The following is a 27,433-nucleotide window of genomic DNA, read 5'->3' on the forward strand; positions in this document are numbered from 1 at the left end:
GTTCCAGAGGATCATGAACCGCAGGAACCTCTGATAATCTGATAATATTGCAATATGAAGATACTCCTCCTATAAGTCCAGGGAAGCCAGGAATTCTCCGCTGCTCACTGCCGCGATGACAGACCACAGAGTCTCCATGCAAAAATGCGGAACCTTGAGGGCTTTGTAGACATTCTTCAGGCCTAGAACTGGATGGAATGAACCTTCCTTTTTGGGAACCACAAAATAGATGGAGTAGTGGCCTGTCTCGCACTCCTCCCGGGGAACAGGAAGGATGGTGCCAAGATCCTCTAGCCTGTGGAGAGTTTGACATACTATTTGCTTCTTCTCTGGGGAACCGCAGGGGGAAACTAGGACGAGCAAACTCTAAAGCGTAACTGTGTTTGATGACACTTAGAACCCACTGATCCGACGTGATTTTGACCCATTCCTCGTTAAACAGGGAGAGCCGACCCCCTATCAATGGAACCAAGGAGTGGGCCGGCACTATCTCATTGCGTGGACTTGGGGCCTGAAGCTCCCTGAGAGAACCCATCTCGGGTGGATCTGCGACCGTGAAAGGAGTGAGCCCATGACTGTGACCTTGCCGAAGGGTGTCTCTGCCCAACGGATGAGGGCCTATTCTGACGCAGACGGCCCTGACCCCTAAACAGAGCACGAGAGTGAAGGAAATTCCTGGACCCCCTGGGTTTGTCCTCTGGGAGCTTATGCAGTTTGTTTTTCCCCAAGGACTTGATTAGTTGTTCCAGATCTTCCCCGAATAAAAACTTACCCTTAAAAGGAAGCGACCCCAACTGGGACTTTGAAGAAGAGTCTGTTGACCAGTTGTGGAGCTAGAGCAGTCTCTTGGCCGAAACTGCTGATACCATGGTCCGGGAGGAGACCTGGAGGTCATATAAGGCATCAGCGCCATACGCCACCATAGCCTCCAAATGCTCCGCCTGCTCCGCTTCTGGGGGAGAAAGATCCCTGGCACTGAGTTGCTGAACCCATCTCAGGCTCGCACGTTGCATAAGGCTGCTACACACAGCTGCCGTGACCACAACAGCTGACACTTCAAAAATTCTCTTAAGAAGGACCTCGAGCGAGCCAAGTTGGCGGCAGGAGAGTAGCGGCAGTGAGGAGCTGGCCGTTCCTGTTTTCTTCGTTTTTTGAAATACGCTGTTAGAATGCCTCCTAAAAGGAAGGGCAGAGTGAGGGTATATCCCTCAATGCCCTCAACACTGCCAGGCCAGAAAACGATCCCCGAACTGACCGCAATTTATCCAATTGGGGGAGCGGAAATCCCCGTTGATGGAAAGCCATTGGGAGCGACGAATCTATCTGGGGAGACATCATTAAGCCCCCCAGATCTGAGAACGCCGAAAGCGCCGGAATCCTGTCAGCTCTCTGTGCTGTTGCTGAGTGAGGGGATACCAAAGAGTATAACCTGCAATGCTGAGGGAGCAGCTTCTGAGCTAGAAGGCTCCGGATCAACAATGGCGCCTGGTGAGACTGGTTTCGAAGGAGCGATAGTGAGAGTAAAGACAGGCTTCAGGAGTGGAGTGGCACCTTTTCCTGAAGAAGAAGAAGCGAGTGGAGGCTTGTCGGAAGAACAGATAGAGCTCCAAAAGCTCCTGGAAGTAGAAGACATCCCTAAACCAGTAACGGTATCTCTAGACTCCCTGTGGGAGTTACATGCTTCATACCGCCCTATGTTTAAGGGCTATTCTCAACAATTGTTTCTATTATCTGGGAAAATGGACAGAATTTCATCAGAACAAGATAAACGCTTTAAAGAATACGCAGACAAGATTGGTATTTTAGAAGAATCAGTAAAGGAAACGCAGAATGTTTGTGCAAAGTTAACCCAGGACAAACTGTGATTAGAAAGCTAGAAATTATGGAGAATAAAATGAGAAGACTAAATTTGAGAGTTCTAAACTTCCCAAGGATTATTGGTGAAATGCCTCGAGTAACTCTAAAAAAGTAATTTATAGAAGTATTGAGAATACCTAATGAAAGTTTGCCATCGTTTAATAAAGTGTACTTTCTTCCATTTAAGAGAGGAGGGGAAGTTATTCAACAACAGCTAGATATTGGAAACTTGACAGAGTTTCTAGAGTCCTCATGTGAAATAGTAAAAAGATCAACCTTACTTATTTCTTTAATAACAGAGTGATGTAAGTCTGCTTATGAGATATTATTTTCAACATATGGGTGAAAATTTTCTGGGATATCCTGTACAAATTTTCCCGGATATGGCTAAAATAACACAGGAGAGGAGGAAAGCTTTTTTGTTGATGAGACAGGAATGTGTTGCTATTGGTGCTAAGTTTCTTCTAAGATATCCGTGCAAATGCGTAGTAACGTATAATAAAGATGTTTTTATTTTTTTTGCACCAGAGCAATTAAGAATGTTTCTTGATACTAGAAAAAGGAGCTTACTAACATCTTCCCCTAGAGATAATACTGTGAATAACTCAGACAACAGTAATGAAGGATAAATGTTATTAATCCCTGTGAAGCCTATTACTTCTTTGTTTTTGTATTGTGTAACTTTCTCCCTTAAATCTCTCCACCCCCACTAAATACAGATTGTGGTTAAATATTATTTAAATTAAATTCTTCTGAGTTAAAAATAGATGTAATATTGGCAAGATTACTGAGTTTCTGTGCAAAGATATGTATGCTTTGTAATTGTTTAAAATTAATAAAGAAAAAAAAAAGATGGACCTCGAGTTTCTGGTTTTGCACATCCTTAAGAGCCGCTGCACCCGCGACCGGGATAGTTGTCCTTTTGGTTACCATGGAAACCGAAGCATCCACCTTCGGAACTTTAAGAAGATCCAGGGAATCCTCCGGCAATGGAGTTTGTCCATTGCCTGCCCCACTCTCAGGCCCACCTCTGGCATATCCCACTCTCACATCATCAACTGCAGCAGCATGGCATGAAAGGGAAAAGTACAAGCTGGATCACTCAAGCCTGCCAGGACAGGATCCACCGTGGAGTCATTCGGAACCTCCTGAGGGGTGCCAATTCCAAGCTCGGCTAGAACGTGTGGTATCAGTGGGTCAAGCTCATCCCTCTGGAACAGGCAAAGCACCCGCGGATCATCCCCTTTGACTGGAAGGCTCTGGTGAGGATCGAGGTCCTGGTCAGGGACAGGATCTTGGTCTGGCGGATCCGGAGCTCCTTCACCTTGGAGCGTACGAATCCTATTAACCTCCTGCGACTCCGACAACCTAAGAATCTTTGGAGGAGGGGGCTCTGTCGCCTGAACATGTGCTCCGGGGAGGGATACCTCATCCTGCTGAGCAAAACTGGCCAAATAGGCTTTGTGCATTAAAAGCACAAAGTCAGTAGAAAAAGGGGTTTGAGGAGGTAAAGCCCCCATGGGGGGGGGGGGGGGGGGGTCATCAGTTCCTCCTGCAAGACCTGCAAAGAGTCCAAGGGACCCTCAGGACTGAGATCGGGAGGAAAAAGTGGAGCGGGAGAATCCCCTCCCCCTACTGCCTAGGTTGCTGCCGATGAGACTGCATCCAAGATGGCCGCCATTCCTGCGCTCAGCAGGAATGGGGCCTGCCGACTCACAGAGCAACTCACAGAGGCACCTGAATGCATGTCTGAAGCGCAGAATCTGGCCCCTGACCTCCACGCTGCCATCGAGGGACCCTCCACGCCTGGGAGGCATCTTGAACAAAGGTTATTGCAGGAGAGCCGTGACACCAGCTCCTCACAGGCAGCACATCACATCGCACGTGGCATTGGGGGGGGGGGGGGGGAGGGCAGCGTCAGCAAGAAAATATTAAAACTGCCTCGGACATCTGGGAGGAAGAGAGCAGGTAAATAAAACACTAAACCATGGTAAAAATCATCCACTCTCAGCCTTTCAAACTTTCTCTTTTTTTTTTTTAAAGGCCTCTGCAGAGGAATGCCACATCTCTGAGGCTAAGGCTGAGGGGGAGGGACCGGACCACCAGTACTCACCCAGTCAGGCTGTCAATCTCCCAGGGTACGCGAGCTACTGGGCCCCTGACCCTTAGCTCAACCTACAAGGGGGGATGGTCCTCCTAGGACCTAGCGACCCCCTGGGAGGAACAGCATTGCATGATCCTGTACTTTTTCTTTTCTTTTTTTTTGAAGTCCATGCAAATTTTTTTTTCAAAACTTGCTTGATCCAAGAAATGGCAAATAAGGGAATCCCTAAATGACAGAATCCCCTAAAGTTTAGAATTTTTTTTTTTAAGGTAAAGGAGGACCGCAGGTTCTGCCACTTTCATCTGCTGGAGACAGATAAATACTGAAGGGACGTAGGTGGCACACCGTGTTACGAGAGGGTGCCCTTCAAGTTTTTCTCTGTCTCCATCTGCTGGAAAGGAGGCATAACCCAGCAGTCTGGACTGATCTGGGTACATCCAGGGAACAGTCACTGTTGCTGCCACTTGTTTGCCCAATACCCTGACTAAATCATACATAGTATCTGCTACAAAAGCCGCTGCTGACTTTATCCAGTAGCATGCTGTCTGCATGCTACTGGATAATGTCGTCTCTGGGTCCTTGCCCCAAGGGCTCTTGCTATATATCTTCCACAGATGGCTGCCTAAAGCGAAAGGCTAGCCATTTCAAATGATCTCTTCAGTGCAGACTCCACCTTCCAGTCCTGTGGGTCCTTGAGTGTTGCTCTGCCTTTGACTGAAATTATAGTTCTCTTGGTCACTGCTGCAACCATGGCATCTACCACAAACAAGCGGAATAACTGGTCCTTCTGTTGTAGCTGCAGTGGGAAAGTATTTTTCATAGCCCTTCTACATTTAAATGTCGCATCAAAGAGTTCCCACTCAACTCCCAGCATTTCCAATATCGCTATATGGACTAGAAATGCCTTAGCTGGTCTCTGAATGCCTGTCAGAACTGGGTCTCTTTTTGGCCCTTCTTGTTTTGGTTGATCCTCCTCCAGCTTTAAGGACTGAGATACTTTGGAGATGAGCTACCCCAGTTCCTCACTTATAAATAGCCTGACCTTCACATCCGCTATCTGTTCTATTAGTTCCCCTTCCTCCTGTCCCATTTGGGAATCTTCCAGGATTCTAGTTCATCCTTTCCTGAAAGGGAACCCTCTTCCCAGAGCAAACTCTGGTCAAGAAGCAATTTTGTTTTCTTGTGCAGGTGGAGTTCCTTCTCAAGAGAGGACCTGCCTGCTTTTTCCTGAACTTTAACTGATATGAGGTAAACTGTTTCTCACTCCCCTCCTGGCCCCATGCTTCCTGTTCCTGCTGCAGGTTTCCCAAGAATAACTCTAAGGCAGCTGAGGAGTGCCTGAAACAATTTGCTACATTTACTTGTTCCAGCAGCGCCAAGAATGCAGCTTCGAAAGAGCATTCTCCCCCCCCCCCCCCCCCAAGTTCAGCTGTAGCTTCTCTACCCATAGCTCCCTCCCCAGCACTGCATTTGTATCAGTGCCATCACAGCTCCTGCAAAAGGAGCTGGCTGCACTATCAGTGGGCCCTGCAGCCCCCACAGTTGTGGTTTGTGGAAGTTCTCCAAGTAAGGATGGAACTTTTGGCCAAGTCACCACCATAGGCTGCTCCTTGCTACCTTGGTTCTCTTTTTTTTTTGGAGCCTTCTAAAGGTGCAGTCCTGTAGTTCTGCTCAGTAAATGAAACAGAGGTATCTATAGCCCCGATTGCCCTGAGAGAGAAAAAGCAGCCACCTTTCTGATTTGTCAGGGTCTCCATATCTCTACTTGGCCAAGGTCCCCTGGAGAAAACAGCCTACCCCAGCAGTCTCCTTCTTTCACCCTCCTTCTGTACCATTCTTTGCCTACCATCTGCTGGATATAGAGAACTACTGATGCCTTCCTTGTTAAATAGGTAGGGACGTCAGGACAAACAACTTGCACTCTGCCTCCATCTGCTGGTAGGGGAGATGAACAGCACCTATCTGGACTGGTCTGCAGGACAATGAGGAAAAAAATTATTCTGATGCAAGGCGTGGAGATGAGATGATGGTACAGGGAAGAGAGATTCAGTTTTGTAAGGAACTGGGCAACCTTTTGGGGAAGGGGAAGTCTTTTCCAAAAGGTCAGACGCCAACTTAACCAGGTGGATCTAACCTTTAAAAAGGTGATAAAGCAGCTTTTAAACTAGAACAAGGGGGAAAGCCAACAGTCACTCTGCAGCGTATGGTTTGGAGGGAGGTATCTTCAAAGAGTACTAATGAAATAGGAGAGTTAGGGCATCCCAACAGAGAGGTTCGAATAACAGCAAAAGTAGACCATGTGCCTATAAGTAGAAAACATCCTGAGTTAAAAAAATTCCAAATTATCCCTACCAACTAAAAAGCAGGCTGTTCATACCATCAAAAACCATAATTTGAAATGTTTGTATGCCAATGCTAGAAGTCTAAGTAGAAAGAGGGGAGATTTATAGAGTGTATAGCACTGAATGAAGAGATAGATATAATTGGCATCTCAGAGACCTGGTGGAAGGAGGATAACCAAAGGGACAGTGCTATATCAAGGTACAAATTACACTGCAATGATAGGATGGATCAACTTGGGGGGCTGGATGGCACTTTATGTTCGGGATGGAATAGAGTCCAACAAGATAAAGATCCTGCAAGAGACTAAATGCACAGTAGAATCTTTATGGGTAGAAATCCCATGTGTGTTGGAAAAGTGACAGGAGTGTCCACCTGGCCAAAATGACAAGACGTCTGAGGAAATGCTAAGAGAAATAAGAGAAGCTAACCAATTTGGCAATGCAATATTAATGGGAGATTTCTATTACTCCAATATTGACTGGGTAAATGTAACATCAAGACATGCTAGAGAGGTAAAGTTCTTGGATGGAATAAATGACTGCTTCATGAAGCAATTGGTTCAGGAATTGACAAGACAGGTAACTATTTTAAATCTAATTCTTAGGGGAACATAAGATTTAGTGAGAGAGATAATGGTGGTGGGGCCACTTGGCAATAGTGATCATAACATGATCAAATTTGAATTGACTGGTAGGGGGCCCAATAAGTAAATCTACAGCTCTAGCACTAAACTTTCAAAAAGGAGACTTTGAAAAAAAGAGGAAAATAATTAGAAAAAAACCCGAAAGATGCAGCACCAAAGGTTAAGAGTGTTCAATGGGTATGGACATTGCTTAAAAATACCATCTTAAAAGTGGTCCAGAAAGATGAAAGGAAAGCCAAACGATGGAAGGAAAGCCAAACGACTGCTAGCTTGGTTAAAAGGCAAAGAGAAAGAGGCTATTTTAGCCAAAAGCAATCTTCCTTCAAAAATTGGAAGGAGGATGTATCTGAAGAAAATAGAAAAAAGCATATGCATTGGCAAGTGAAATATAAAACACTGATAAGACAGGCTATGAGAGAATTTGAAAAGAAGCTTACCGGAGAGTCAAAAACTCATAATAAAAACTTTTAAAAATATAAATAAAGCAGGAAGCCTGTGAAGGAGTCGGTTGGACTGTTAGATGATCAAGGGGGTTAAAGGGGCACTTAGGGAAGATAAGGCCATTGCGGAAAGACTAAATGAATTTGTTGCTTCCATGTTCACAAATGAAGATGTTGGGGAGATAACTGTTCCAGATACAGTTTTCAAAGGTGATGATTCAGATGAATTGAAGTAAATCACCATGATACAGTAAATAAAAATATGTTAATTAGGGCCCACGGTAAAAGGAGGTGCTAAGGACACTAGCGCGTCCCTAGCGCCTTTTTGACAGGAGCGACGGTTGTCAGCGGGTTTGACAGCCGATGCTCACTTTTTCCGGCGTCGGTTCTCAGACCCGCTGACAGCCATGGGTTTGGAAACTGGACGCCGGCAAAATTGAGCGTCCGGTTTTCAACCCGCGAGCCGGGGGCTGATTTTAAATTTTTTAAAATTTTTTAATTATTTTTACTTTTGGGACCTCCGACTTAATATTGCCAAGATATTAAGTCGGAGGGTGTACAGAAAAGCAATTTTTACTGCTTTTCTGTACACTTTCCCGGTGCCGAGAGAAATTAACGCCTACCTTTGGGTAGGCGCTAATTTCTGAAAGTAAAATGTGCGGCTTGGCTGCGCATTTTACTTAGTGAATTGCGCGGGAATAACTAATAGGGCCATCAACATGCATTTGCATGTTGCGGGCGCTTTTAGTTTCGGGGGGGGGGGGGGGGGTTGGACGTGCGTTTTTGACGCGCTATTACCCCTTATTGCCCGTTTCTACCGCCAGGCCTAATTTAAATACTGAATCGCGCACAGGCGACTGGCCTGTGCATTCGCCCGCTCTCCCGCAGACTTTACTGAATCAGCCGTGAATAAGGGGTAAAGCTAGCGTGTCGAAAACGCGCGTCCAATCGCAGGTTAACTGTACTGTATCGGCCTGTTAGTGGTTGGGATTTAAGGGTGGAGTGGGGCTGCGAGGTTGTTGCTCCCACCTTGACCTCTAGCTCTGCGGTAGAGTGAGGCTGGAAAAGTAATGCTTCTGCCTTGGCCACTAGTTCTAGAGTAGGAGAGAGGGTGCTGAAAATATCTTCCTGAGGGATGACTGGTTTAGCCATGTTCAGATGAAAAGTTTTAGAATAGAAAAAAAGGAGGGGAGGAGTAATTAATAACAAAGAGGAAGCCTGAAGGAAAAAAGGGATTTTATAGCCAGTAATAGTAAAGGGGGAATTGGGGGTGGGGGATGAAACTTTAGAAAAAGGGAAAGGGAGGGAGTTATGACACTCACTCTACTTTTTCTCTTCTTTCAGCCCTCACCCTTGCTTCAATGAGGGGTCTTGTACAGAGGGGGACCCTCTTCCTTCATAGGGTTAACTGGCTAAAAGAAAAAAAGGGAAACGAATAAACGGGAGAAAAAAGAGAAACCAATAACCATCTTCTCTGCTCTTCACATCAGAGCGGGGCAGTGGAAGCCAGGGTAAACAAACGAAGTTTAATCAATGAAGCAGCAGGCACCTAGGTTGCTGCTGGCTCCGTTTGCAGATTGCATGAATAAAACGGGAGAGAAAGACAATATAATGAGGGACGTGCCACGTGGAGAAGCAGAAAACGGCAGTTTAAGGATAAATCCGTAACCCTCCTCGATGGAGTTCCTGTGACTGAAAAGGGGATGTCTGAGCTGTTCAAACTTAAAAATGAGAGAGGGAGCAGAGTGAGAAATCCAGCCTCAACAGTTCATAGCAACTGATTCTCCACCCTCAGCCGTTACCTGACTTTTACAGGTGCTTCACAGGCCTGCAGAAATTGTCGTGCCTCCTGCTGCATCAGTGGAGACCCAGAAGAGCTTGTGCTATAAGTCAAAGGGGGTAAATGGGAGGAGGGGGTGGAAGAAAGAATAGTGCTCACAAAACCCTCTAACTATTGCAGCAGTGTTTTGGGGGAAGACCTTTTAGCTGGTGCGGAAAAAAAGGGGGTTGTTCTCCAGATAGGGTGAAAAGCTGTGTTTTCTTCCTCCTTATCCTCTGGAGAGGACTGGCGATTTTGCAACTTCCTTCTGCTCTCTCTTCCTCTACGGTTCTGGAACTTGCAGGGATTTCGGAATTCTGCAGCTGCAGGGATGAATTCAGGCTCGAGCGTTTCCTGTTCCTTCTGGTTAAGAAAAGTAAATTGCTTGGTTATGCGCACGGTGGGGGTACTGGCGGAAAAGCTCTCCCTCCATGCATCTACCTACACCCCCCTCTTCCTTCCGTACCCTACAGTCGCCTTCTGCATCTGCTCTGCTTTCCTCATTGGCTGCTCTGATCTGTCATCACTGTGCGACTGCTGGCTGGGCTGCCTCAGGCAAAGAAAAAGGAGCCAGCAACACAGAGGGCTGCTAACTCGCAGCTATCCAGTCGCCCAGTCCAACCCGCACAAAAGGGAAGAAAAGTAGTTGTGAAACAGCTTAATCTGGCAATAGTGATTCCCGTTCCCATCTGTGATTTGAGCCGGTCGGCTTCCCCTAGTCAGGTGACACAAGCAGGAAGTTTCTGTCGGGTGGTTGCTGTTAGCACCATGGCACCGGATCCCTGGTAAGCGTAAAGGGGGAAAAGAGATTAGACCTTTCCCTCACCACCGGCTCAGGAGGAAACGTTCTCGGGTTGTAGGACTCCCGCTACCGCTGGTGTAGTTGAGCAAGGAGCTGTAGCCGCAGCAGCTCCCTAGAGCGTTTAATGTCCGGCTCTGTCTGCGAGGCCGGACTACCGGGATACATGTTATTAATATGTTTATTGTTTTATTTTCACTTTTTTTTCTATTTTGGCTTCAAAATATTTCAAAAGCATAAGATAGTTCATGGGTGACTTAAGAAATGACTGTATTTACTTCTCCCTCTTGTCACCCTCAATCTTATATAACCTAGGGTTGCCTACTTTTCCATAGACCAGGACTGGACAAGAAGACTGGAGAGTTGTCCATCTGTTCCTCCCCGCATTTGCAAAATTTGCATGCAGGAGGTGTAGGGCAGAGAGTGGACCAGAGGAATGCTGGGCAGGGAGGAGTGGAGAGAGGGATCAAGGGCTGTCAGAAGGACAGACATCCAGTTTACACAGTGCCTGCCAGGTCTGAGGTGAGGGATGTATCAATGTGCCTCGTCAGGGGTGTAAGCATGGGGGTGGGCATAGGGAGGGGCTGAAGAGTAAAGAAAGGGATGGGGAGAGAGATGAGGGCTGAGAACAGGGGAAATAAATGGCTGGTGGCAGATTATGTATTTATTTGGCCATTTTATATACCATTGTTCCAAATGAAGATCACAACGGTTCATAACATGACATACATATTATAGGTCAACAAATATTGACTTGATGTGATCATATAACACACAATTTAATGATGGAGACATCTGTACAATTTAAAGATAGACACATATGTTGATAAATGTAATCAGAGGTGAAAAGATAAGCAGGGATGAGCTAGCACGTTTAACTCAAGGTAACAGAAGTATATAAGGTTGGTGGTATATAGAATAAGTTTGTTTTATTTGTTTGGAAAGGCCTGGAGAGTAATGAGGTATTTAGTTTAATAGTTAGGCTCTTAATGAATTTGTCCATGTAGCAGCATATACTTAGTTCAGAAAGTAGGTTAGGTTATAGGCATTTTGAAACAATCATGTCTTTAGGTCACATTTGAATTTTGTTATTTCTGGAGTCAGTGGTAGAGTCTCAGGTAGAGAGTTCCATAGTTTGGGGCTTGCTATGGAGAGAGAAAGGGACTGGAGGCAGGAAGAAAGATGAGATAGCTGAAGGAAGAGGTCTGCCCCTATGTGAAAAATTATGAATGCTTGGCAGTGCCAGATTAATACCCACCCATCCCTCACTAAAAAAATGATTAAGGTATTATGCTGGTGTCACTAAGCCCATATCCTTTTTCTTATGGGAGGTGGATAGTGGTGGGGACAAGAAGGTTAGAAAGTAAAGGAAGAGGGAGATGTGGGATCAGGGAAGAGAGAAAACACGAGGTGGGTGAGATCAGGGAAATGGGGGCAAGGGGAAAAGGGTTGAAAGAGAAGGGGGCGGAGGGAATGGATCGGGGCAGGAGTTGAGCGCAAAAGGCAGTGTAGATAGGAGAGAGAAGAGGATGGAATGAGAGGGAAGGCGTTGGGGTGAGGTGGAAGGAGAGAAATCCCCCTTCTATCTTCTCTGCCTCCATCCCCTTTCCCCTGCTCTCAGCTCTTTCTTCTTCATCCTTCAGCAGTTAGCACCCAGCATCTCCCCAACTTCTTCTCCTTCAGCTCTCTTCACCCCATTGAACTTGCCTCATGCCCTTTCTTCTCCACGCAGTACCCTCATTCTCTCCCAACCCTTGTTCTCTTCTTTTGTCACTTCCCCCTCTCTCTTCAGCCTCCCTCCTCCCGTGCTCCCACACCCTTGTTCTCTCTTCTCCCTGCTCTCTTCACCTCTCATGCCTATGAGCACCGATATCAACTCATGCTTGCCAACTCTCCTAGTCCTCCCCGTCATCCATCCACATCCACTACCCTTCCACATATCTTTTCTTATGGTTCTTTGTTTCTGCTGCTGAGGTCAGCAGCAGAAGCACAGTGCAGATCAGGATGGCAGCTAAAATGAAATAAAGGCAGGTTCTGACACCTGCGGCCTGGGGAGAGGGTTGACAGCAGCAAGAGAAGGATGATCCTGGCAGTGACAGCGATGACAAAAAGGGCCCACATGTTTTTTAGCTGTTTTTTTAAGCTTGCTTATGGTGGAAATTACATCTTTAACATGTAACTTCCATCAAGAGCAAGTTACAGGAAAGGGGAACAGTATTCAGCACTTTCTGCCAATCAGGTGAGGCAACAGAAATGGGAACAGTTCCAATTAATGGAGGATTTAACAATTTCAGTTTGTAAAGAAGTAGGGAAAGGAACTGTTCTGAACCAAGCCATTATCCAGTAGCCTGCTTTAGAATCTTTTCTGGATTGTTTCCTTTTCTGTTGGAGGGCTTCCTCCCAAGACAGTCTTTTCGATACACAGCCCATGTCGGGGGATCGTGAAATCACTGACATGAATGTTTTTGGCACGAAGCTGACAATTTGAACGTTTTTCTTGCCTTGAATATAAATAAAACTTTGAACTTTATGGACATTGCTTGAACCTTTTATGTCCTTCCTCTTCTCATTGATCTTTCATCTTTGATGGTTGGACCCTCGCCTATTACCTTTTTGCTCATTTTTTTACTGCCTCGCATATTTTGGGACTGTCAGTGTTAAAAGAAGAAACAAATCTGGCAGAAATTATGGAAGAGGTTAATTATCTAGCTGCTGGATACGTGAGTCTCACCCAGACTGTTCAGAATCATTTGGAAGTTTGTTGGACTTTTGACAATTTATTTATGAGTAGATCTCTTCTTGTGACTGCCGTTTGTCACTTGGTCTTTGGATTGCTGTCACACTATCATTTATTAACATACCCAACTGCCAGATGCACAATCCAAACCAGCTTGTCATTTGCACTCTAATTCATCTTCTATACCCAAGTCTTAAAGTTTCTCATTCATATTTTACATAGAAATGACGGCAGAAAAAGACCAAATGGCCCATCCAGTCTGCCCAGCATTTTCCCATACTTAGCTTATTTCACCGACCACCAAGTTCAGGGCCCTTGTTGGTAACTGATTCAAATTTCCTTCCACACCCTGCCATTGATGCAGAGAGTAATATTGGAGTTGCATCAAAGGTGAGCATAAGGCTTAATGGTTAAGGGTAGTAACCGCTGCATCTAGCAAGTTACCCCGATGCTTGTTTACCCAGGCTGCACAGATCCATGCCTTGTTGGATGTTGTCTGAATGTAAATCCTCTTTTCCACATTTTTCCCTGCCGTTGAAGCAGAGAACAACGTTGTATATGCATTCAAAGTGAAGTATCAGGCTTAATAGGGCAGTAACTGCCGCAATAAGCAAGCTACCCTCTTTTCCGCCTGCTGTTGAAGCAGAGAGCAACGCTGCATATGCATTCAAAGTGAAGTATCAGGCTTAATTGGTTTAGGGTGGTAACTGCCACAATAAGCAAGCTACCCCCACACTTATTTATTTACCCAGACTGTGTAGTTCAGTCCTTGTTGGTTGTTGTCTGAAAGATTAAGGAAACAAATTGAAGAATGAGCACATCAGAAGTGGGATTTGAACCCACGACTCCATCAGGAAACCAGAACACCGAGCACAGAGAAGAAGAAACACTTAAGTTCAGTGCCTTAGACCACACGACCATCATGTATATTCAGTTGCAGTATACATTATTTGTATGCTCTTTAAACCTGATTGCTGATAATCCTGGGTGAATAGCATGCTATATTTTTATTCAAAATGCCCTGGTTTGACCATCAGGCAACGAGGGTTACTTGAGAGTTCTTTTAGTATGATCAGGACTGAATGAGCATATTTTAGAATCACTGTGGTTTGAGTGTAGTATTGACATAATTTTAATACTTAAAACTTCATTGATGATTAAATAGTCAAATGCTGTTTGATATAGATATCTGAATGTGGTGTTTGTAGAAGGTTTAACTTTTTTTGTGTGTGTTTATGTCTTTGTTCTAGAGATGACCTTCCTAGATCTCTTTAAGATTAGAAACTTGTGTGAAATTCATGATTGCCTTGTGATAGAATCAATTGTGAGTCAAGTGTATTTCTGAATATTTCTTTGGGATGCTTTAAAAGAGGCATACAGTCATCGTCCTCAGTGGCATAAATGGCTTTAATTCAGAATACTATATTTCATATTATCGGAAAACTGTTAGGCCTGGACATTTATCAACTGGGAAAATAATTGTTATGGAAGAAAAGGATTATTTTTTTTTTTATGACCTTTTTTCTCCAAGCACATTAAGTTGAGTAATGTTTGTGAATGGATTCTGCACATAATGGCATAACCTACATCTTGTGAGGGCTACTATCAACTGACCTTACCTGATGATAAGGTAGCAGATGAAGCTGTCTGTGGTGGGGTAGGGAATGGGAGGAAGAAGCAATAGAGCTTAGTGGCAGGAGGATGCTAGTGTGGGCTATAGGGTGAGTGTAAGGAGTGCTAACCTATCCCCTACTGATCAGGCAGAGCTGTACTAACAGCCACTGCATAATAATTTAGCAAATGCAAATTTGCAAAGCAATGGTCTTCTTGTTAAAGGTTGTCGTCTCCTTTTAGTTTTATAAAGGGAACACTTTTCTATAACATGAAACATAGTTTGAATTTCTTTATAAGTGCATAATTGGTTGGCTGTAAGGCAGGCCTTGACTAAACTTTCTTTTTTTCTTCAGTTTAAGAGCTAGTGACTTAGAGCTCTCTGTCTCCCCACTCAAGATGGAGAGTGAGAATGAAGAGAGTTGGGGAGGAGTCCCCTTCTGAGCTCTGCCACTATTTCCCTATCAGTCTCTTCCCCCCCCCCCCCCCCCCACCTCATTCCTTAGGAATTCTCTATCTCCACATCTTATCCCCCCCCCCCCCACAAAGCATTCTCCCACTCTCTCTACATCTTCCCCTCTCTATACAGTCCCCCCTCCAAAACTCATTCTCCTATTACTTTCTCTACATCTTCCCTCCTTCACGAAGTATTCTGTCTCTTATCCATTCCCCTTCCTTCTGTGTTCTTGTAAGGAGCAACTCTCTTTCTCCTCCAGCCTGTCAGTACTACTTTCGGCTGTGGATAGCTGATGGCACCTTTGTGGCTGCCACAACCACTGACATGATATAAAACTCCAAGGGGCAGACTCGGGAGCAACATCAGGAAATATTTTTTCATGGAAAGGGTGGTAAATGCATGGAATGTCTTCCTGCAAGTGGTGGTGAAGACAAGAACAGTTACAAAATTCAAAAGAGCATGGGATAAGCACAGAGGATCCCTAATGATTAGAAGATGGACATGAAGAAACAGGGTAACTTCTATAACCACCAAAATCTGTCCCTTCCTTTTGGAACACATTACCGGACCCATTTTCCACTCTCTTATCTCCTCCCGCTTAGACTATTGCAACCTGCTCTTCACAGGTCTCCCAGTAATGCATATCCAGCATAACTCTCTGCTTCAACGGCAGGGGGAATGAAGAAAGGTGGATCTATATACAGACAACAACCAACAAGGACTGAATTATTTAGTCTGGGTGGACAGGTGGGCGTGGGTGTGGCTTGCTTATTGCGGCGGTTGCTACCCCTAACTAATTGGGCTAGATATTTCACTTAGATGCAGTTCCAACACTGCTCTCTCATTAATGGTGGGGGTGGAAGGGAAATAGAACCAAAAGGTTACTAAGGTTACTTTGACATCTATACCAGATGATAAAGCAGCAAGCAAAGCAGAAGAACTGGCTACCTACTTTAAAAATAAGATCCCAAAACTCCTAACTCAGTCCAAGAATAATATCAACACTTCACCAGTTACACCTCGAGCTGCTGTCCCATCACAAAAGGTTAGCCTTAGGGAATTCGAACCGACCTCATCCTTAGAGATCGAAAATATCTTAAAAAAGCTCAAACCTTCTTCACGCCCTCAGGACTCCATACCCACCAATCTACTCATCGCCTGCGCTAAAACCATCTCCAAACCCATTGCACAAATCATCAACTGCTCCTTCTCCCAAGGGCTAGTACCTGATCCACTAAAAATGGCAATCGTAAAACCACTACTAAAAAAATCTAGTCTTTCTCCAGAAAACCCATCCAATTTTCGCCCAATTGCAAATCTACCTTTCATCGCAAAAATCATGGAACGTGTTGTAAACAAACAACTAACTGAATACCTAAACGATAACAACATTTTGTCTCCAGCTCAGTTCGGTTTCCGCCAATCACGAAGCACGGAAACTCTACTTATCTCACTAACGGACTCCATATTACTAAACCTGGAAAACCGACACCCTTGTCTTCTCATCCTACTTGATCTCTCGGCGGCATTTGACACGGTCAATCATAACACATTAATAGATCGTCTGTCAGACATAGGCATCAGAGATGAGGCCCTCAAATGGTGCAAATCATTCTTACAGAACAGACAGTACAAGGTCAAGGTCAACAAGGAAGTTTCGCAACCAGTCACCTGCACCTTAGGAGTCCCTCAAGGCTCGTCACTTTCTCCAACCTTATTCAATATATACCTTCTACCACTCTGTCAGCTCCTCATTAATCTAAATCTCATACACTACTTATACGCAGACGATGTGCAGATAATGATTCCTATCACTGAATCTCTCCAAAAAACCCTGGACTTCTGGTACTCTTGCCAACTAGCCATCAACAACTTGCTCACGAGCCTCAATCTGATTCTAAATCAAAGCAAAACAGAATACCTACTCATCTCCCAAGACGGAACCCACACACATCCCAGTACCATCTTGTCTTCTCAATTAACAATGTCCACACAAGTCAGAAATCTAGGGGTTATCCTTGATAATCAAATGAATTACAGATCTCTCATAAATAATATCGTAAAGGATGGATTCTTCAAATTACAAGTTTTGAAAAGGTTGAGACCTCTCCTCCATTTCCAAGATTTCCGTTTAGTGCTGCAAGCTATCATTCTCACGAAAATAGATTATTGCAACTCGCTTCTACTAGGCCTCCCCGCTAACGCCACAAAACCCCTACAGATGCTGCAAAACGCAGCAGCAAGGATCTTAACCAAGTCCAATAAAAGAGACCACATATCACCTATTTTGAAAACCCTACACTGGCTACCCGTGAAATTCAGAATACTATTCAAAGTGCTCTCATTAACCCACAAGGCTCTACACAACTTGGCACCACTCGAGCTCAAAATCCCTCTCCGATTCCACACCTCCTCCAGACCAGTAAGACAAGCCTATAAAAACAACCTACATACACTACCGATGAAGTCAGCATTAAGCAAAAGAGCCTTCTCTACAGCGGGCCCCAAAATCTGGAACTCTCTCCCACCAGAACTCAGAGCAGTGCAATGCTCATCTACATTTAAAAAAAGACTCAAGACTTGGTTGTTCAACCAAGCTTTCCCATAACAGCTTCCTGTGGAACATCTCGGCCAATGATTACCCACCTGAGAGCTATTTAGATCATCTATAGAACTCACTTAATCTATGGCAGTCGAAGACATAACCTAGTCTTATAATTAGCAACTGTTTATTTAACTTAGGCCTCCCCTTATAATTAGCAACTGTTTATTTAACCTACATTAGGCACTGTATCTTTTACTTATACCTATATTAGGCAATGTATCTTTACTGGTTAACCCCATATTTACTTATCCAAGTTATATCGACCTGTTCTTTGTAAGACATTTACTTGTCAATGTTATTGTTCTGTTAAAATGTAAACCGAATTGATCAGTAATTCTGTTATTGGAAAGTCGGTATATAAAAATGCTAAATAAATAAATAATAAATAAGAGCCAAGAGTAACATAAGTATGAGGGGGAAAAAAAAAGTGTGAAACTTGCAGGGCAGACTGGATGGACTGTTTGGTCTTCTTCTGCCGTCATTTCTATGTTTCTATAAGCCATCTCTCTCTACTGCAATCTGTCTTAAATTCCTGTATGTTTTGTCTTATTAGATTGCAAGCTCTATTGAGCAGGGACTGACTTTTTTCTTTGTGTGCTCCTTGTTCAGGGCTGCCTATGTTGTGTAGCACTATAGAAATGTTTAGTAGTAGTAGGTGCATCATATGAAGGAATCGAATATGTTTCAAAACTTATTTTTCATAAATCTAAATTAATGAACAATAATTTTAAAAGAATATATCCCTGTTCATTATACATGCCAGGGATCTAGTGTGGTACAACGTGCATAATGTCTTATAATAATATAATATATATCCTGAATATATCAAGAATATATATATATTTTATATATATGCAAAAATGTCTTGGATTGTATGCAGATATGTTATGGTGTTTACATTAATGTGTGATATTTAATTATTATAAAAACATTATGCACTTTGTGCCACACTAGATCCCTAGCATGTATAATGAACAGGGATATATTCTTTTAAAATTAAATTTATTGTTCATTAATTAAAGATGTATGAAAAACAAGTTTTGAAACATTCGATTCCTTCATATGATATATGTTTGGATATTGGAATCTTTCTATTTACCTTCATGTGGTTGTGTACCTTGATACTAGTAATAGGTAACTTGTGTAACATTTCTGCATGGGGTAACCTGCACAGAGTGGCAGTTATAACCCTAAACTTATTTATTTATTTATTTAGAGGTTTTATATACCGTCGTTGCAAGTGAGAATCACTAGATCACAACAGTTTACAGCGTAAACATTCATAATTATAAGTGACCAGACAAAGGGAAAAAATACATCTCGAATGTTAATTACTGGGTAGACTGGGATGTACTGTTTTGGTCTTGATCTGCCATCATTTACTATGTTATTTCACTACCTCCTCCCTCTCATTGGCTTTTCTGATGTGGCCTCTTCTGCCCATGTGGAATTGCTGATGCTTCTTTCTGTTCTGCGTGTGTGGGCCTATGGACATTATCACAGCCTCCCTCCCATTGGTCTGCGATTACTACCATCACCTTTTTGGCCAGAATGGTTGAACTCTGCCGCCTCTTTCTCCGCTTGCTCATGGTGTTGGTAATGTTCCTGCTACTGATTCTCTTTGGCTGTTGGCGCCACATCTCAATTTCTGGTCACCTATCACCCAGGTTTTGTTGAGCTCCATTTGAAGGCCTTGGCAATGGAGGTTGACTATACAGTGGCCCTTGTATGTCTGTAAATAGGAACTAAGCTTGGCATGTTGGCTCAAAGTTATGAAGTTGATTGATGTTTAACACAAGGAACTCATTACTTGAGTCCCGTGATTCCCATTCCTTGATCCTAAGGGTTATGCACACTGCGCCTAGTCAGGGAGGTTGCTCCATAAGAGGCCTTTGTGAGGATAGGTACATTGTACAGTTAAGGAGCGGCACAAATGCTTTTCACTGGCTTATGGGTTATTATCAGCCGATAGATGTGTGAGGGAATGCTATTTTCAACAACAGGAAGGCAGAGGAAAGGAATTGCATAGAGGGTTCCAGTCATGATAAGCATTGGTGTTCCGCTGAGTATCAACAAAATGTGCATAGATTGACCTTTACCAGACAGTTTCACTCTTCTGCTGAGTGTAATAGAGCAAATGTTGAGGCCCAAAGTATTATAGTTACAGTTCCCAAGGTTTGATTAGCAAATTGTTTCTGTTGCTGGTGTTCCTGGAAGGTAAGGCTTCTGTCTAGAGATGCTCCGGTATTTTGTACAGGGACTGTGTATTAATCTATGGTCACCAATGTAGATGTAAAGTTATTTTTAGGAACTGGTGTTGTGGAGTTGGAAATCAGTGGATACAGTTTTGGCATGGCTTGGCATGTGCCATCATGTGGTGCAATAATCTGCCAGCTTCATCATATCTTTTGTTTAGGGTCTGGTCCAGAGAATGAAAAGAGTAAGACAGCAAATGTCATTAGTTTAGATGAATTTATGAGATTAACTTGCTGGTAGATCATTCTATGCAGGTTGAACAAGATTGGGATCAGCATTGAGCCCTATGGAAGTCTATGACCTGCCTCCTCCATGAGCTTATCCCTTGGATCTAAATTGCCTGTAACAATTTAGAAGTGTTTCGATGACTGTAACAACTCAGCTTGGTAGTACTCTTGACAACTTCGGAGCAGGCCAGGGTGCCATACTATATTGTAGGCAGCTGGGAGATCTAATAACACTACACCTGTCTTTAGAGTCCCCTTAAAATCATTTTCAAAATAGGTGGTAAGTGCTAGACCTTCATTGCATGTGCTACGGCCCTTGCAGAATCCGGCTTGGTCAACTCCTGAAGATGATCTCTTCTTCTACGGATATCCACTATACAATTAGATGTTCAAGGATCTTATAGCACACAGAGTAGCGAAAGTGTTCAAAAAAACTATTGTTTTCATTATCATCATACTACACCAGTCCATACATGTGGTTATCACAGTCTATAAATAGATGGAGACAGAGGACACACCTTTTTCAGTGAGATTATCGCTTGTTATAAAGGCAGGTGCAATATCCAGTATTCTGTCTCCAGTAGATGGTTGACATATACTGAACTAGTGCAGTAGGATTCTTTGGCTCCCAGGTTTCCAGCCTTCGGGCCCAGTCCTTGGTGGAGGTTGCTTCCAGGGGAACAACTTGCATGCTGTTTTTTTAACCCTGGTGGAACAGGATTTCGGCTCTTAGGGCAACAATTTTTGTGATTATTTCCTTAGTGGAATAGGCCCTGGCCTGTGGCTCCCGGGTTCCCTTAGGGACCAGGCTGAGCTGGAACTGTCTTGTGGTTCCTGGGTTTTCTTTCGGACCAGGGTGAGCAGGGCCTGGCTCCTGGAGTGAGCAAGGCCTGGTAGGTCGCTCCCAGGCCTCCAGTGAAGCCTGGTTGAGACTTGAAAGGTCCAATAGGCTTAAGAGAGGAAGCCTTTGGCAAGTTGCCCTCAGTTTGAGGCTTGTGGGTGTAGATCCGTCTCTCTGCTTCGTATCCTTTCTCCTTAAAGTACCCCTGACCCCCGCTTGGGTTTATTTTCCATTCCTCTGGGCTCACTGGGCTAGACTGCAGTAGTAATGCTGTTTTATAGGAAAAAAAATAATATAGCAAGCAGGTATTGTGGCAGATGGTTTACAGAGCCATGAGCAGCAAGGAAATGCCTTCTCCTTTTTGGATATCCTCCAAGTAGGAGCAAGTATTTGCCTCCATGGGAACTTTCTGTCAGGGAAATTGCCTTGCCTATGGCATTTTTCTTTCCTGGAGGTATGTAGACTTCTGCATTTTGAGGAGAACGCTTTTAAAAGAGGGGCAGGTGTCCTCTACAGCCTGCCAGGAGTGTTTTTTTGGTGGCAGGCTCTGCTGCTGTTCTGAGGAAGCTGGGGTTTTCAGTTATAAGAACATAAGAAAATGCCATACTGGGTCAGACCAAGGGTCCATCAAGCCCAGCATCCTGTTTCCAACAGTGGCCAATCCAGGCCATAAGAACCTGGCAAGTACCCAAAAACTAAGTCTATTCCATGTAACCATTACTAATGGCAGTGGCTGTTCTCTAAGGGGTAGATTTTCAAACCGCGCGAATTGGCGTACTTTTGCTGGTGCATCAGGCGCAAGCAAAAGTACGCAGGATTTTAGTAGATACGCGCGTAGCCGCTAAAATCCTGGATCGGCGCGCGCAAGGCTATTGATTCTGTATAGCCGGCGTGCGCCGAGCCGCGCAGCCTACCCCCGCGGCCTCGGAGGGAACTTTCTTTTGCCCTCCCCTCACCTTCCCCTCCCTTCCCCTACCTAACCCACCCACCCGGCCCTGTCTAAACCCCCCCTTACCTTTGTTGGGGGATTTACGCCTCCCGGAGGGAGACGTAAATCCCCGCGTGCCAGCGGGCCGCTAGCGCGCCGGGACGCGACCTGGGGGCGGGTACAGAGAGCTCGGCCACGCCCCTGGACCGCCCTGGGCCGTAACCACACCCCCGGGCCCGCCCCCAAAACGCTGCCGACACGCCCCCAAAACGCCGCGCCGACCAGGCCCGCCCCCGACACGCCCCCCTCGCCAAACCCCGGGACTTGCGCGAGTCCCGGGGTCTGCACGCGCCGGTAGGCCTATTGAACATAGGTGCACCGGTGCGCAGGGCCCTGCTCGCCTAAATCCGCCCGGATTTAGGCGAGCAGGGCTCTGAAAATCCGCCCCTAAGTGAACTTAATAGCAGGTAATGGACTTCTCCTCCAAGAACCCATCCAATCCTTTTTTAAACACAGCCACACCAACTGCACTAACCACATTCTCTGGCAACAAATTCCAGAGTTTAATTGTGCGTTGAGTAAAAAAGAACTTTCTCCGATTAGTTTTAAATGTGCTCCATGCTAACTTCATGGAGTGCCCCCTAGTCTTTCTATTATCCGAAAGAGTAAATAACCGATTCACATCTACCCGTTCTAGACCTCTCATGATTTTAAACACCTCTATCATATCCCCCCTCAGTCGTCTCTTCTCCAAGCTGAAAAGTCCTAACCTCTTTAGTCTTTCCTCATAGGGGAGTTGTTCCATTCCCCTTATCATTTTGGTAGCCCTTCTCTGTATTTTCTCCATTGCAATTATATCTTTTTTGAGATGCGGCGACCAGAATTGTACACAGTATTCAAGGTGCGGTCTCACCATGGAGCGATACAGAGGCATTATGACATTTTCCGTTTTATTCATCATTCCTTTTCTAATAATTCCCAACATTCTGTTTGCTTTTTTGACTGCTGCAGCACACTGCACCGACGATTTCAATGTGATATCCACTATGACACCTAGATCTCTTTCTTGGGTTGTAGCACCTAATATGGAACCCAACATTGTGTAATTATAGCATGGGTTATTTTTCCCTATATGCATCACCTTGCACTTATCCACATTAAATTTCATCTGCCATTTGGATGCCCAATTTTCCAGTCTCACAAGGTCTTCCTGCAATTTATCACAATCTGCTTGTGATTTAACTACTCTGAACAATTTTGTGTCATCTGCAAATTTGATTATCTCACTCGTCGTATTTCTTTCCAGATCATTTATAAATATACAAGCCGTTAAGCCCGTTAAAACGGGCTACATCCCTCTGTCTCTCACCTCCCCCTCTTTCTCTCTCCCCTCACTCTTCACCACCCCCTCCCTCACCCACTCCTCCCCACCCTCCCTCTCCTCCCCACCCTCCCTCTCCTATCACTCAGTCCCTCCCTCCCACTCAGTCTCACTCACTCCCTCCCCCCTCTCTCCCTCCCTCTCACTCACTCAGTCCCACTCACTCTCACTCAGTCCCCACTCCCTCCGTCCTCTCCCTCAGTCCCACTCCCTCCCTCCCTCTCTCTCCCTCAGTCCCACTCCCTCCCTCAGTCCCTCCCCCTCACTCAATCCCTCCCTCCCTCCCCCTCAGTCACTCCCTCCTCCCTCCCACTCAGTCCTTCTCCCTCCCCCCTCCCTCTCACTCACTCAGTCCCACTCACTCTCCCTCAGTCCCACTCCCTCCCTCTCTCTCCCAGTCCCACTCCCTCCCTCAGTCCCCCCTCTCCCTCTCACTCAGTCCCACTCCCTCCCTCTCACTCAGTCCCTCCCTCTCACTCAGTCACTCCCTCCCACTCTCTCTCTCCGTCCCTCCCTCCCACTCAGTCCGTCCCTCCCTCCCTCCCTCTCTCTCTCTTCTCCCTCCCTCGCTACCGCCCGCTACCGCCGTCGCTACCGCCGTCGCCGCCCGCTGCCGGTACCGCCGCCGCTCGCTACCGCCGTCGCCGCCCGCTGCCGGTACCGCCGCCGCCGCCATTTTTTTTTCTTTCTGAAGCTGCCTCAGAGCGACGTGCTCGCCCGCACATGCGCGGTAGAGCTGGTCTCTACTGCGCATTTGCGGGCCGTCGGTCACAGGCCATTTATAAGGTAGATTGAACAGTAAGGGTCCCAATACAGATCCCTGAGGCACTCCACTGTCCACTCCCTTCCACTGAGAAAATTGCCCATTTAATCCTACTCTCTGTTTCCTGTCTTTTAGCCAGTTTGCAATCCACGAAAGGACATCGCCACCTATCCCATGACTTTTTACTTTTCCTAGAAGCCTCTCATGAGGAACTTTGTCAAATGCCTTCTGAAAATCCAAGTATACTATATCTACCGGTTCACCTTTATCCACATGTTTATTAACTCCTTCAAAAAAGTGAAGCAGATTTGTGAGGCAAGACTTGCCCTGGGTAAAGCCATGCTGACTTTGTTCCATTAAACCATGTCTTTCTATATGTTCTGTGATTTTGATGTTTAGAACACTTTCCACTATTTTTCCTGGCACTGAAGTCAGGCTAACCGGTCTGTAGTTTCCCGGATCGCCCCTGGAGCCCTTTTTAAATATTGGGGTTACATTTGCTATCCTCCAGTCTTCAGGTACAATGGATGATTTTAATGAAAAGTTGTTTGTCCTGTGCACAGGAAAAAGATGGAGGGAAGCAGGCAGTCCTGGCACTGCGACAGCCGGTGCTGCCAGCACATGGACTGCCAGTTTGGGGTGTCCCATGCGGCCACATATTTTCCACTTGTACTGATATGTTAGAGGCCATCTGGGCTGAGTGGGTGACCATGGGCAGAGGAGATCTTTTCTGTGTTTATATATGTACAGGTGCTGCAAACCCGGAGAGACTATATCATCAGCATGGGGCTCATTTTTAGAGGGCATTGTGTTAAAGGCATTATTTATTTATTTACTATTATTTTTTTTATATACCGACCTTCGATCTGAGATATCACATCGGTTTACATTCAGGTACTGTAGGTATTATGACGGCCTTCAATTTAAGCCATGCATGGAAGGCCTGTTTTCCTCACACATTCCTTGGTATGCTTATGGGACAGTTCCTGGGCCCCAGATAGTGCCGCTGGCTCCTCCCTCAGTCTGGACTCTTATTGTTGTATGGAGGAAAAGGAGCTAGCTCCTCAGAGTGAAAGGTGTCCAGGAGCTTTAGTGTGATCCTTCTTCCAGACTTTTTTTTTTTATCGTTCAACACGCTTCTACTTTTTGCTGAAGCCTGGATGGGGAGAGGGCTCGGAAACATGTTGGCTGGTCCTCACCAGTCCTTTATCCGCATAGGGGTTCAGCACCTTTTTCCCAAGGCTGGCCAGTGCAACCTCTGGCTTCTAGAATGTCTCTTCCACCAGATTCCCCTTGGGGCCAGAAAGGGAGGTGAGCATGGCGGAGGACAATCCCGTGGAAAGGATGGCTCATCTGTCTTCACGTTATCCTGGAAAGAAGGGCTTGTTCTGAATTGTCCTTCAGGTTGATGCCCTGGCATTTGTCATGGTCCAGTGAGACAGGGCAGCAGATCTGAAGTCTAAGGCTTGTCTTAGTAAATATTTTCTTTTAGGAGTACTGTTCGGACTGGGTCTGGGAAGACTGAGTGCTAGTTATTCCTAGAGCAGTGGTTCTCAACCTTTTTTCGGCCGGGACATGCGTGATACACTGAACACATGACCGTCATGGGGCTAAATGTAAAAGTACAGTTTGCATGTACAGGAAATCCCCTTCCCCCATGCCACAATAATGGATGTAAAGCGGAACTATGACATTCTCTGATGTGTGCTGTGCTGTTTGTACCTCTGATTGTGCATGTAAACCTACCCCCCCGAACCCTAGACCAGGGGTTCCCAACCACCGGTCCGCGGACCAGGACCGGGCCGTTGGGGGTTTTTTGCCGGTCCGCAGCGCCGCCAAGCACCGGCAGGTGTGTCGCGTGCTCCCGGGCTATCAGCACATTCAAGCCCAGTGGGAACGGCAGCGGTGCTAGAAGAAGCAGTGGCACCCGCGGCTGGCCTTTTCTTCTTCCCGCGCTTTACATCCATTATTGTGGGTCAGGGGGGTTCCTGTGGATGCAAACTGCACTTTTACATCTAGCTCCGTGACGATCATGGGTCAGTGTGTCATGCATGTGAGAACCTATGGTGAGTTGAGTCACATTCACATTATAAATGTCGTAATTAAATGATAAGTATGCACTAAAATCCAACCCCGCCCCTGCCCCACCCCCACCCCGCCCTGCCAGGCCATGGAAAAATGGTCTTGCTTGAAGCCGATCCCTGGTGCAAAAAAGTTGGGGACCACTGCCCTAGACCACCACCAAAACCTTACCTCAAGTTACTAGTTCACCCTCCTTCAGTGGTATAAATAGTTGACTTATATGAGAACCTTATAAAGAGTCTCCCTCTCTCCCTCCCTCTCCAGGAGCAGCCCAAAATGTGGAAATATTTCTGGGCACTTCGCAGCTTGCAATGCAAAAAATATTGTGGAAACATACCTATGCAAAGTGCTAAAATAGTGTGCTTTGCAGTATCTAAAAAATTACCCTAACCACGCCCCTTTATTTATTGTGGGTGCTATTCATGTGAAATTTATAGCAAAATGATGAATCTGGGCCTTAATCTTTAATCTTTCACCTTGCATGTTTTCATCTGTGGAGCTTTCAGTATTGATGTAAGATTTGTCTTTTATCCCCTTTTTGTTCTCATAATAGTTTTCAGTTTTGAGTGGTTTGGGAACCATTCATGCAAACGTTACATTTAAAATTATACTTTGTACCGCATCCAGATGTGGATTCCTCACCATCCTGGGTTTATTATAAATCGTGTTGGTCCCACTGAGTGTGTTGGACTCTATTTTGCTTTCCTTTAAAAATGTAGGGCCTGATTCGTCAAGGCATTTTCCTATAGACACAGAATGGGAGAAATGCCCAAGTGAATCAGACTCTTAGTGCCCTGTGATGAGGAGCAGTTGGAATCTGTACCACGCAGCTATACTATAATGTGTCAAAGGAACTCTTAGACAAGATCATACAAGTGTAATCAAGCCTGTCGACAAAGGGGGAGGAGTTGTGATTTTAGATTGTGATTTTTTAATGTTAATGAATGTCTTTACCAAACTACAGAACTTTTCTAGTCATCAGATTTTGACTGGGGATCCTATTGTTGCACTTAAAGAGCATTTTAAAAGTATTACTGAGGATGCCCTATATACTGGATTTTTTGATTGAGAAAATTTCAGTTTTTGAATAAAAAACTGTTGTGGTTGCTGGTCTTTTACGTGTTACCAAAGATCCATAAATATCCTGCTCATTCATCAGGATGTCAGATGATCTCATCTAATGATTCTTTACCTGAACCTCTTTCTCAATATGTGGATATGTTTTTATGGCTCTTGGGCATGTCCATTCCTTTATATATTCAAGATTCTTATTTTTTTGAATTTATCTGGTGTACATGAAGATGTTTCAGAATTAGTATTGGCCACTCTGGATGTGACAGCTTTATTCCTCAAGATGGTGCTTTACAAGTGGCTGAACAAGTGCTAGAAAACTGCCATAGATCTCTACAAATTTCTATAGAATTTATTCTTTCTTTAGCAACCTTGGCTTTAAAATTATAATTTTTTTACATACATCTGGTACAGCTAAGTGCACAGTTTTTGCTCCCGCTATTGCCAATCTATACGTGGCAAATTTTGT

General features: G+C 45.0%; 1 protein-coding gene across 6 annotated transcripts in view; it reads left to right on the top strand.

The window, feature by feature from the left end:
* Positions 1–9,502: 9,502 nt before the first annotated feature.
* Positions 9,503–27,433, top strand: part of STX8 (syntaxin 8) — a 604,909-nt gene continuing 586,978 nt past the window's right edge. Inside the window, exon 1 of one of the 6 annotated variants that reach the window (XM_029600328.1) lies at positions 9,503–9,582. Coding sequence is in view for 4 of the 6 variants with exons in the window: in XM_029600323.1 (XP_029456183.1) it covers positions 9,975–9,991 (17 nt within the window). In the remaining 2 variants the exon portion in view is untranslated. Of the gene's footprint in view, positions 9,583–9,677; positions 9,992–27,433 lie in introns of those variants that run through there. The other 5 variants (XM_029600329.1, XM_029600323.1, XM_029600324.1 and 2 more) reach the window with 5 other exon arrangements.

The sequence above is a fragment of the Rhinatrema bivittatum genome, chromosome 4, assembly GCF_901001135.1.
Source record: "Rhinatrema bivittatum chromosome 4, aRhiBiv1.1, whole genome shotgun sequence".
Taxonomy (NCBI): domain Eukaryota; kingdom Metazoa; phylum Chordata; class Amphibia; order Gymnophiona; family Rhinatrematidae; genus Rhinatrema; species Rhinatrema bivittatum.